Consider the following 11,863-nt stretch of genomic DNA (forward strand, 5'->3'; position numbering starts at 1 on the left):
ACGTAATTTCTATGTGAATCGTACTACAATTTACCGTACGTAATTCTGCAAGGGATAATAAAGAACATTCAATAAGTCATTAATTATCACTAAAAGTAACAGTGAGCAACTTGGAGTTCTCTTCTGGTGACAGCTCGTTTTGATCGAACGCCCTCTATTCTTCTATATTGCTTAATTGATTGATCTGTGACGTCATCTCCAAGGCAACATTCTAAAACGCTCTTGCGGTATGGTGTCGGTCTAAATTCAAAACAAATAGCATCATGTGTACACTTTTGATAGCCTAGCATAGGAAATAAGAAGTTAACCAATATTGCCAACACGTGTGTAAGGTGTAGATTATAGACTAACCTAAACAGGTAATATTATTATAATATTTTAATATTTATAGAAAGCAAAATATAATAAGTCATACTGTCGCTGTCTGGGCCTAGGGTAGGCCGGTGTAGGCCTAGCCTAGCTAGGCCTAGGGCCAGGCCAACCCTAGCCATTCCCTTGTTGGATTCCCCATGCTATGCCTTTTAAGCTCTACTAAGCTAGAAGGAAGAGCAAGTATGTTTGGGATGGACCAGGCTATTTTGAAGACAGACAGAGATGAGAAGGTTTATGTTCAGCTAGGCCTACCACCAGTCAGTCTTTTAATGGTTGCTCTGTTAGTTGATACAATAGGCCTACTAGGCTAGGCCTACTTGGCCTAGGCCTTACCTAATAATAATGCCTGCTAAAATCCTGCTTATCCTAGATAGATGTTAGTGGCTACTAGGCCTATTGTTACACCAGTGTATTTAATAAATTCTTAATAGTGATTGGATGTTATTGTTTTAATCCAATGAGGAATTTGTTTTAGACTGGTGTAAAAATAGCCACTGCTGAATAGTGGTAGCAGGTCAAAACGGCAATAAACCAAAAGAAAACGGCAATAACCAAAATGGCAATAGGCAACAGACCAAAACGGCAATGATGACAAGTACCAAAACTGCAAAGGAGCAAAATTTATGCCAAGGGAAGTACCGCCGGGCGCGGCCGCAATTTGTAATCTACCGAATCGTCTTGAAATTGGCCCAATCCTCTGTAGGCAAATCGAATACCGTAAAACCTTGAATTGAAGCCCACTGTGCTTAATCTCGGGATGAAGCCCATCTCGAATTTAAGCCCCGCTTTTTAGTTTGCAAAATTAGCCCCTAAAAGAAGCCCATCTCAAAAAGAAGCCCATGGGTTTGAAGTTTTAATATTTATTTGGTTTATTGCCGTTTTGACTTATTGCTGTTTTTGTCCATTGCCGTTCTGGTAAAAAAGTGTTGCCATTTTGGTTTATTGCCGTTTTTGTTTATTGCCGTTTTGGTTTATTTCCCAAATAGCACATTGGCATAAGTTATGACATCCAGTTGGCCCTTTTTCTGTTCTCTGATTGCTAATTCAGAGTCTGAATGAAGATCAGTGTGTAACTTATATAAGCAGGTTCAGTCTTTCACGTCACCCTAATCTTATTCAGTGTTACATTATAAATATCTAATGAATGGACAGCAAAAAAAAATGGCCTTTCTTCTGCTCAGTTCCATCACGGCTTGTATCTCAGCTGGAGGACTGAAATGCAATGTTACAATTTAGTACATTGTATGTAACAACGGAAGAAATGTTATTATATTGTTTTTACGTACATAGGTGTTAAACTCTGTACATCAGAATGAAAATTAGGAGATAGTCTTACAGAGTGACAGACCAAATGACAAGTTGTCTTCTGTCAAAACACATCCAAATCCCCTGGGGCCCATGAAAAACCAGATCTCGCTGAATGTGCCATTCAGTTTGAAATATTTTATAAAATGAAATCTGAAGTATTTCTTGTAGATCCTTATGTATTTATCCATAGAACATGATGCTGTGATCTTGACTGACATCTACACTGTCATCTTAGCAAGTAATTAACTTCCTTAATCATCATGCCAGCCACAAACGATAAATATGTCTGCAAGACTAAGGAAAGGACATCAAGCTATAACTTACAAGATATTTCTAGCAGCCAGTTCTCACAATCTAATGATGTAATGAGCTATGAAGACCTTCTTATTGCACAATATCTTGAAGAACTTAAGAAACAAAGAAACAATAAAAAACGGTTTGTACAAGATTTTATGTCGTTGACATTGGAAAATGAATAATTGATTGGGATAATAATTGTTAAGAACATAAAGCAGGCTTATGCACTTACAGTCCAATCATTGTTTATTGTTAAGTTGCTTATTATTAATTAATATTACTGTGATCATTTTCTACATGTTATTTATTAAATAATAAATAATGATATAGAAAATGATCACAATAATATTATTTATTATTATTGCTTATTATTCTTTAATATTATCATGATCATTTTGTACATGTTATTAGATAATAAATAATGATATACAAAATAATAAAAATAATATTATTTATTTATAATAGCAACTTAACAATAAATAATGATTGTACTATAGGTTTTATCAATTTACATTTCTTGTACTGTAGTGCTCGTTTTAGGGTTTGATTCAATGTACTTAAACTTATGTATCCCTGCCAAGGACGTATTCATTGGTTGCGGTCTTTTAGCAAGATTATGCAAAAAACTAAGGGATGGATCATTATAAAATTTAGTGAAGTGGTAGGCCTACATAATAATCTAAAAAAGAGATTATTTACTTTTGGGAAACAAAGGACAAGGTCTTGGTCACAGAAATTACCCTGGAGCATAAAATAAAATAATAGAATCACCCATACATGGCTTGTGGCTTGCGTATTGTTCAGTATCATAGGGCGGAGGCACACTAGTTAATTTGTTTTTTTCCTTAAATGTTTAAATAGTTTTTAAAAATGTTAGTTTTATTAATATTTTTATGCATTTCATTTATCAATCTTGATTTTAAAGATTGTGTTCGGGGGTGCATATCAATACCCCATTGCATTGTACAGGAAAAATCTGATGAAATGCTCACAAAGGTAATTCTTAAAAACAAATGGCAACATAGTCTTGGCATCCATAAAATAAAAGGATTTAATTGAATCCTTGCTGTGAAGATAAGAATGAAGGCAAACTCAGTTACCAATACTTAATCTGAACATGGTGTTGCTAAGCGATGAAGAAGCCCAGTTACATTGATTTCTTGTAGTGTGTTTGAAGAATATTAACATATTAATTAACAGATACACTCATTGAGCTAATTCACAAATCTGAACATAGTATTATATATTTTGAATACCATGTCTTACAATTGGTCTTACTAAAAGAAATTATGAAAATTAGTATTCCAGAAATAATTACTGAATAATCAATTTCTCTGTAATTTCATTGATTTAAAAAACACATGTAAGAAAATTATAAATAAACAATTACTGGTATGTTCAGAAGTAATGGTAGTAGAAGAAGCATGCTTGCTCAATTATTACCCACTGAAAAATTCATCTTTCTTTTTAAAAACAGTGACAAATACTGTACAAAATTGCTGTCATAAACACTAGAAAAATAAATAAGTCCAAGCACAAAACAAACTCTAAAACGAGCACTACACGCACTGTAAAATTGAATACCGTATATAAGGTACTACAAATTTATTATAATTATTTTATGTATTTCCAAACCAACAGCAATATTCCACTTTCTGTTCAGGATAAACACAAAACTTAAAAAAAAAATTACTATCAACAACATAAACACAATCTATTATTAGTGATACATTATTATGTATGTATTTTTGTGTCTTTTTGTGTATCCCTTTTTTGTTGTTTTTGTATGGCACATTGAGGCTTTTAGCTGAATGAGCTATAATAACTTAAGACTAAGGGTAGATTAATTTTTTTCCAACTGTTTTATCCATACGCCATTAGGCAAGACTTTTTTTATACCTTGTTTAGCGATCCCACAAGAATGGTGATTTCGAATAAAAATAAAAATATATTTTTGGAAAATTAGCACACCTGCCGCTACAGAAAAATGGAAATTTCAGAAAAAAATAAAATTTTTCTTTATTTGTATTACTCCCGCCGCTGCCTTGAAATCCTCCAAAAATAAGATATGTGTATTTCTTCCTAATTATATCAAAATTTAAAGAATTTATCTATTCCATTACTACACTGTTTACTTTCACCAATGAAATTTTATTTTTATTTTCTCTTCTGTCTGGATGTTTGGCAAAACACTTTGCTAAATGAAAAACCAAATTTTATTTATTTTTTTTTTCCACCCTCCTCTGACGATCTATAAAAAAATAAGTTCGCGAAACAAGGTATAAAAAAAAGTCAGGCCTTAGCGTCATGGAAGGATACTAGCGCAGTACAAATATTTCGGTTGATCATTATCATTGCTTTAAACTCAACATCTGCATTTCTCTACAAGTACTTCGATAACACACATTAAATTTTCCTTTCATAATTAACAAATTCAGCTGTCGCTATAGAGACGAATCCATAAATTATATCAATTCTTTGGAATACTAAAAAAATTTAACTTTTTTGAATAACAGAGATAATGGCAGAGATTAATGTAGTTTACACAGGTGAATTTTTTTATTGAATTTTATTTGTGATTCTAGGTGTTCAGTTTGTTTTTTTGACTATGCACTGATACATAATTTTGTTGCTACTGGTCTCATCATAGATATCACTAACATTTGATTGTTTAGTGATATTGGTTGTACATGGTCCAGTAGGTTGCTTAGAATACATTCACTTTCATGGCCATCATGTGTACACAGATAACTGATAGTCAATACTCTATTGTTCTCCATGGTAACACTCCAGACTTCAGACACGCTCGCTACGACATGATTTGTCTGTTGAGCATAAAGGCAGTGGGAACTCACAATGTGGGAACTCAATGCAAATTGCATTCTATTTAACACAGACATGGAGGGAGTGGCAATCACTTTCATATGATAACATCATGCTCTAAGCATTCAGTCTCAGAAAGTAGAGTTTGTTTTGGTCGTGAGAAAAACAATCTGTCACTTCAAAGGCTTGAACCTTGATCCTGGGATAAAAAAACAAGCATCTTAACAACCAAGCTACAGCTATATTTTTATTATTAATTGTTATATTTGTTATATATTATTATCAATGTCATTGTTAATATTTCACTGTTTAATTTTTATATTATTATATATTATCCAATATTATTTATGCTTAATTTTATTGGGGTGCTATTATCTACTGTTATTCTGTTATGATGTTATTACTATTATTGATATTAATTTATAATATACTAATATTTGTATTTCCATAATTATTGTAGTTTTTTTTTTAGTAAAAATGAATTACTGTACTTAGATTATAACTTGATATTAATTGAACTAAATAAAATAGGATCCTCTATTCTGTGATAGGTGGTGGTAACTAAGGACCGTCAATTTATAATAAATAAGAAAATAGTAAATTTATGTCTCCTGAATTGCAATATACTGTAGAAGCAGCCGTTTTTAATTCAGTATCATCAAGTCATGAATATAGATTGATATTGAAATGAGAGCACTATTCTTAATTACTGTACCATGTAATTGACAAGTGTTTCTTGTAAATTGAGCAACCCATTATATGATCTTGCCAATCATTGAGATGGAAGATAATCATTTGCACTTTAATCATCAATATTGAAACTGTGTAGATATGGTTGTCAAAACCTTTTGCCAGCAAATTAGGTGCAGGCTGGGGGTGTTGATTACTCACTGACGAGCAGCCATTTTAAAATTTTTTTTCTCTTTCATCCAATTACAGCTGCTTGCTGTACATTGATTATTTACATCATAATAAATTTAGGTCAATACAGTGTCAGTTTAATTTGTCATTTATTTTTCTGTGTACTCCTGTTCTCTAGTCTTCATCAGCTTTACTACATTAAGTGCATTAAAAGTTGTATCAGCCAACTTTTTAGATTTTTTTGCACATAGATTATGATGATCTCTTTGAGTCTTCGTCATGAAACATTGTTTCATAATAATTATAATATTAAAAGATTGAAACTTAATTGCTTACATAAATATATATAAAGTATGCAATCCAAATATTTAATTTTTTCAAGTATTACCTTGACAAAGCAATATACCTTCAGGCTGATTATTACAAAAATTATTTTATTAAATTTATTCAGTGTATATTGATTAATAGCTAATTTGCATATTACCTAATGTTTGTATTTGACCTTTACAGATCAAAGAATGCTGCCAAGTTGCAGTCACCCTACCTGCAGAAATTCCCCCAGGGCGACCACTTGCCAAATACCTCATCATCGGCAGGCAAACGACCTATATCCGCATCGGTTGCCGGACGTAATGGTGCGAGGGAGAAGAGAAGGATAGATATGAAATATAAGGAAGACCCATCCCAATGGGAAAGCAAATCAGTAGAAGGTTCTGAACAGAAGAGGCGATCAAGGCCAACAAGTGCTCCTGTCTCTCAAAATAGAAGGTAAGTAATTCCCACACAAGCAAAACAAAAGTTCCTAATGAAAAATAATTGTACTTTAAAATATGCCTGATAAATGAAAAGTAGTTTTCAGTTATTTATCAGTAAATATTTACTTAAAATTAGTAATTATAGCGTCTTATCTTTATTTTAAAAGATGATACGTTTTTATACTTATGGTTAAATTTTGTTTGTTTTTGTAGACGTCCAATGAGTGCAAAATCATCAATGTCTGTGATGTCGCAAAGATCATCAAGATCATTTAAAAGCTTGTACAAGCAGCAACCAAGTGTCATCAAAGCACTGGCGTATAAGAATGGTTCCCGTCATGAAGCGGTTACTGTCACGGCACCTACTATGAAGCTGGTATGCAGGGTCTTAACTTTTTAGTCTCAACAATGTGTATTTGTTCATAATGACTAATCATCATCAATAACATTGTTATTGAAATGTTTCTCTATGATTTATCATAATAATTATCATCACCATCCTTCAGCTGGTGAATTGGGAAGTACACCGAGAGACTCTCTCTCTCTCTCTTGTATTGCCAGCCATGTCAGGCCTGGCAGAGGCAGAATGTAGATGTGAATGCAGTTGTGTTGTGGCCTTTTTTTGCTGGATCAAAAAGAAAAGAAACAATTAAATGCCTCATTGTCTGCTTGAAAAAAACATGGGCAAAGAAACATGATTATTAGAGATATTTTGCCCAATGTAAAATGAGAAAATAGTAAAATTTTAAATTGTTAATATCTTAATCTGTTTTGTTTTTAGTTCCTGGAGGCATGTACATTGAAGTTGGGTCTATTGACTGCTGCTAGGAAAGTTTACCTTCCCGATGGATCTGAAGTCAAGGACGGAAAGATGATAGCACGGGATGCCGAGGTCTACATCTCCTGTGGGGAACCATTTAAAGACCCTTATGCATCAGTCACAGGTAACAAAAATGAAATTATTTTATATTGAATTGATTTTATTGTATATTTTTATAGTTGAATAATTTCTATTACAATGTTCATGTATTAAGTTGAATACAAAGATATTTTAAGCAAATGGTTTTTACAAGAGACTTACAAATAAAATTGTTAAAAATGTGTACAACGTTGCCAAGAAAGCTAGTAAAACGGTCGGTACTGAAGAAGCAGAACTTTACTATGTGACAAAGATATAATTAAGAAATTTGAAATCATATCATTAGACAACACTCATCCACTTCGCAACTCTTTTGCTGTAAACACATCCGGTAGATTAAGATCTCCATTTATCAAAACTAATGGGTTTATTCATTCAAAACATGTGCAATCCAGTGCAAAAACAAGATATTTTCATTATGAGATCATAATACTGCCTGTATGTATACAGTTTTGTGCAATTCTCTATCATTGTATAACTAAATTGATGGTCTTTTTATATTTGTTATACTTTATATCTTTGTAAAAAGGAAAACAATTTCCACGACTTAGTAATGATTTCATGACAATAAAATTCATTCTGATTCTGATTAAATTGTATTTTATTCATATGAAATATTATATATTTATAAGTTTTTTTTTATAAAAAAATTTAAATTGTTTAATCTTGCAGGTGATGTTCATCGGAAGATACATGCGGCATGGACAGTTAATGGAGTGGTCATTCCTCCTGAAGATCGCAAGAAGAAAACCAAAGCAACACTATCAAAGAGAATGAGGTAAGGAGATAATAAAAGGTTTCTTTAACACCAGCAGCAAGTTGGGAACTTGCTGGCATACTTAATGTGCAGTCTATAATGTGTTGAAATTTATACATTCTGTAGCCATTCTGTCAATTTGCTTTGTAGGAAAATGTTGGCTTCTAACGCACGTCGAGTAATAGTGTTTCGAAATGGAGATGGGGTAGAACCCGTTGAAGCTTTAGCAACTCCTGACAAGTTTGAGAAGGTATGGCTCTGATCCAGATTAACAAATTTTCTTTGACAGAAAATTATCGTATGACCATATATAGTCATGATGTGCCTATATTTGGTCGTGATTTGATGTCATCATGCCATATTTAGGCATGTCACATGTTTTTATCAAATACAATTTGATAGTCTTTTGTCTTCTAAGACAACTTTTGTAATGAGAACTCTAGTGTATAAAGTGCATAGCACAATGTCAGTGAAAGTCTAAAAAGTGAAGAGCAATTATAAAGGATAAATATAATTTCAGCAAAAGTCTGAGCTTTGCTATAACTTAGTTTGGGGTGCAAGTAGGTACTATCCCTTTGATCAGGGGAACATGCAACTGGAAAAATGGAGTGAAGTAATGTGACCCAACAACTTTATTTTCTTAACAATTTTTTTTGATAAGCTTTGTTTTTATTACAGTTCCTTGATGTTTGTACCATGCGTCTGGGAATGAACTCACCAGCAAAGGTCATCTATTCGTGGGATGGCAAAGTCATTGAAGATATTAATAACAGTAAGTAAAGTTGTCAAAATTCACATATTTTAAAGGAAAATGGATTTTCCAAGATGTAGCTAACCATTTTGAATGATCTACCAAAATAAATTTTAATTAAAATTAATTTTTAACAATTTATTTTAATTATAGTAAACCAGCTGGATAAATGTCTTCAGATGAGTGCCACACCTGCCTATGGACCTGTTTGGATATCAAAAGGCGAAGGGTTTAGCCCAAAGGGATCTAAAGGTAACACACATAAATTATCTGTTCACATACACAACTACATAAAATTTGTACATGTCTTGTGATATAATTTTCCCCCACCGTAAAAACAGATGGATTAACCTAGGTATGTAATGTACAAGGAAATAATTTGATAAGGGTAATTGTTCATAATTCTAATTTTAAAGGGTAATTTATATTTTTATTATTTTAAATTTTAGATTACCTGCGGAATTCAGTCCTGTATTGTGAACAGCAGATTAAGAATGCGAAGAAGTATAAAGAGCAGTTACAGTTTGCCATTGATGAAGAGGATGAAAAAGTGACAGCAGTTCTTGTGCTCTCACTCTCAGAAGAAGAACGCCATGAGAGCATGAATGAAGTAAGTTAAGCTGTGTTGCTTAAAGCCAAGCACTTACTACGCCCGATGGTTGTTGGTCGACGCAATTCTATGAAGAATGCAACACCACGACACACATGCAATTGGTCGTTTTTTATTGACCATCCATTCAGACTGCCACGAGAATCAGGGACTGGAGTTGGATTCATTGGCCGACAGTCGTACGACCATCGGCCAATGCAGTGAGTGCCCGGTTTATTACTTAAAGAAGACCGTCAGTGACAGCCAGCATAACGAGTGGTCCTAAAGTGGCTACTCCCAAGCCAAATCTGCACCGCCAATGATTTCCTCATAAAAATACATTTAAAAAAAAAATCCAAAGCTCTTGAATGGTTCATAGCGCTGCCTAATATTTTCCCTTTATTTCACTAAGGAATTCACTGATAATTGCTAAAATTTGTGTTCTCTGTCTTTCAGGCCAACCAAGGCATCCAGGATTTCAGCTGTACTAAGGATATGCTTAAAAAAAACCTTAAACAAATTTCAGAATTAGTTCAAGATGAAGAGGTAAACATTTTATTTCATTTTTCTTAACACTAACATTTCTTTCTACTTAATGCATGAATTATGTTAGTATTTAAACATCTTTTAATGGGCTAGGGGAATGTGTTTTGATTTTTAGTTAAAATACAAAATATGAAATACGAAAAATGGAATTTCATAGTTATTTTAATATATATACACGATATAGTAGGCATTGTAGTATATACTGTAATACTAACCAATTACCAACGATTTTCCTATATAGATTGAAGGATATAGCTACACAATGAAACACATTAAGACGCTGGATTCAACACACAGACTTGTGGGAATGCATGGAATTCGCTTGAAAGTAAATAACTAAAACACAATATAATTATTATATTTATTTTCTATTGTAAACAAATTTATTCTTAACCATTAGCAAGTGACATGCCACTTTATAAATTATTATTGTATCTTTGATGCCTTTAAAACCAAGGACCCTCTGACTATTAAGTATAATTATTAAAATTTGTTTTTTCTATGTACCTTCCATTTACGTACATATTAGAACCAGGTAGTTAAGATTTTGTTTATTGTGTATGTGGATTTTAATGTTGTATGGGGGCACCTCGGAGGACCAGTGTATACATCTGGCTCGTGTACACTTTAAAGAACCCATTGAATCTTTCAGAAGAGTAGGGGTTACCCCAAGGTTATGGTTCATTTCAGCCCCTGTCGTTGTGGAATGATGTGAATATGAGCTACCATGAAGCGCCTCTTTACGGCTGCTAGGTAGACACGGACCACGCCCATACGTAATTCAGCACAATGACGTTGCAAGTTATGGCCTATTCTCCTACCTTTACCTTACCTTTATCTTTACTTTTTGTAGGTATATGAGAATGGTTTCAGCGACAAGGAGGAAACCATTTTCTTCAACATCAAAGAGGCTTACAAGGGATGCAGTGGAAACCACCAGAGGGTGATGCAAAGGGTATGTTTAGTCACATGACCTTTGTCACATGACCTTAGTCACATGACCTAACGACTGACTTACAAGTCCTTTTAATTCTGAAAATGGCTATAACATATTTTATTTCTTACAGTAATCATGTCATCATTTTTTTTATGTATTTAGTGTAATCTTTTATATAATATACTATATTATTTTCACAACCAATGAAGTACAGTTGTGCATATTGTCTACTGAATGACCAAATTATCTCTGTCTCTGTATTTTTTCTTTTCTCCCTAACTCCTTCCCTTTCTTCCTTCCTCTTCTTTCCTCCCTCCCTCACTCTCTAATCTTTTTTTTTTTTAAATTCTAGTTGTTGGACCACATAACCCACTGTGTACGTCCTGAACAGAATGTCTCAGCTCTAAGCTCCGTAGCAACCAAATTATTTGATGAAAATGGTCAAGAAATCAAAGACGTCTCCAGTCTGCAGAATGATCAAGGCGTTTGGATCTCATACGGGGAAAATTTCAGAGATCCAAATAGTAAGCAACTTCAGTTACTGTCACTGTTACTATTATCATTGTATACATCACAGCAATAATAATATCTTTATCATCAATTGTCATTACCGTTATTACTATCATCATCCTCCTTATCTTCATAATTATATTATCTGTATAATTATTTTTCATCATAATTTTTATCATCATAATTTTTATTATCATAATTTTTATAATCATAATTTTTATCATCATAATGAATATCAAAAGACATTTATTATCCTATACATAATTTCCTATCCTTGTTTAGTATACTGCCTGCAGTTAACACTTGACAAGGCCAGTGGATATTGTTTGTATGGATCTCGCAATGTGGCAATGAGAGAGCCAATTCTGGCTGACGAATTACCCCCTGGCAAAGAAAAGTAAGTATCATGTGTGCTTTGTTGAGTTGAGCCTGTTGATG

The 11,863-nt window shown here is 33.1% G+C and overlaps 1 protein-coding gene across 1 annotated transcript in view; it reads left to right on the top strand.

Moving 5' to 3' along the window:
• Positions 1-202: 202 nt before the first annotated feature.
• The window catches only part of LOC117108249 (doublecortin domain-containing protein 1-like), a 32,623-nt gene continuing 20,962 nt past the window's right edge, over positions 203-11,863 (top strand). The window contains exons 1-15 of the mRNA XM_033250221.1: positions 203-359; positions 1,871-2,116; positions 6,172-6,429; positions 6,630-6,792; positions 7,198-7,360; positions 8,008-8,113; positions 8,243-8,342; positions 8,771-8,864; positions 8,997-9,095; positions 9,293-9,453; positions 9,889-9,978; positions 10,220-10,306; positions 10,832-10,933; positions 11,268-11,439; positions 11,708-11,822. Coding sequence (XP_033106112.1) covers positions 1,941-2,116; positions 6,172-6,429; positions 6,630-6,792; positions 7,198-7,360; positions 8,008-8,113; positions 8,243-8,342; positions 8,771-8,864; positions 8,997-9,095; positions 9,293-9,453; positions 9,889-9,978; positions 10,220-10,306; positions 10,832-10,933; positions 11,268-11,439; positions 11,708-11,822 — 1,886 coding nt within the window. The 5' untranslated portion in view covers positions 203-359; positions 1,871-1,940. The remainder of the gene's footprint in view (positions 360-1,870; positions 2,117-6,171; positions 6,430-6,629; positions 6,793-7,197; positions 7,361-8,007; positions 8,114-8,242; positions 8,343-8,770; positions 8,865-8,996; positions 9,096-9,292; positions 9,454-9,888; positions 9,979-10,219; positions 10,307-10,831; positions 10,934-11,267; positions 11,440-11,707; positions 11,823-11,863) is intronic.

Source organism: Anneissia japonica, unplaced genomic scaffold (assembly GCF_011630105.1).
Source record: "Anneissia japonica isolate Jap-2015-1 unplaced genomic scaffold, ASM1163010v1 scaffold456_len727751_cov192, whole genome shotgun sequence".
NCBI lineage: Eukaryota > Metazoa > Echinodermata > Crinoidea > Comatulida > Comatulidae > Anneissia > Anneissia japonica.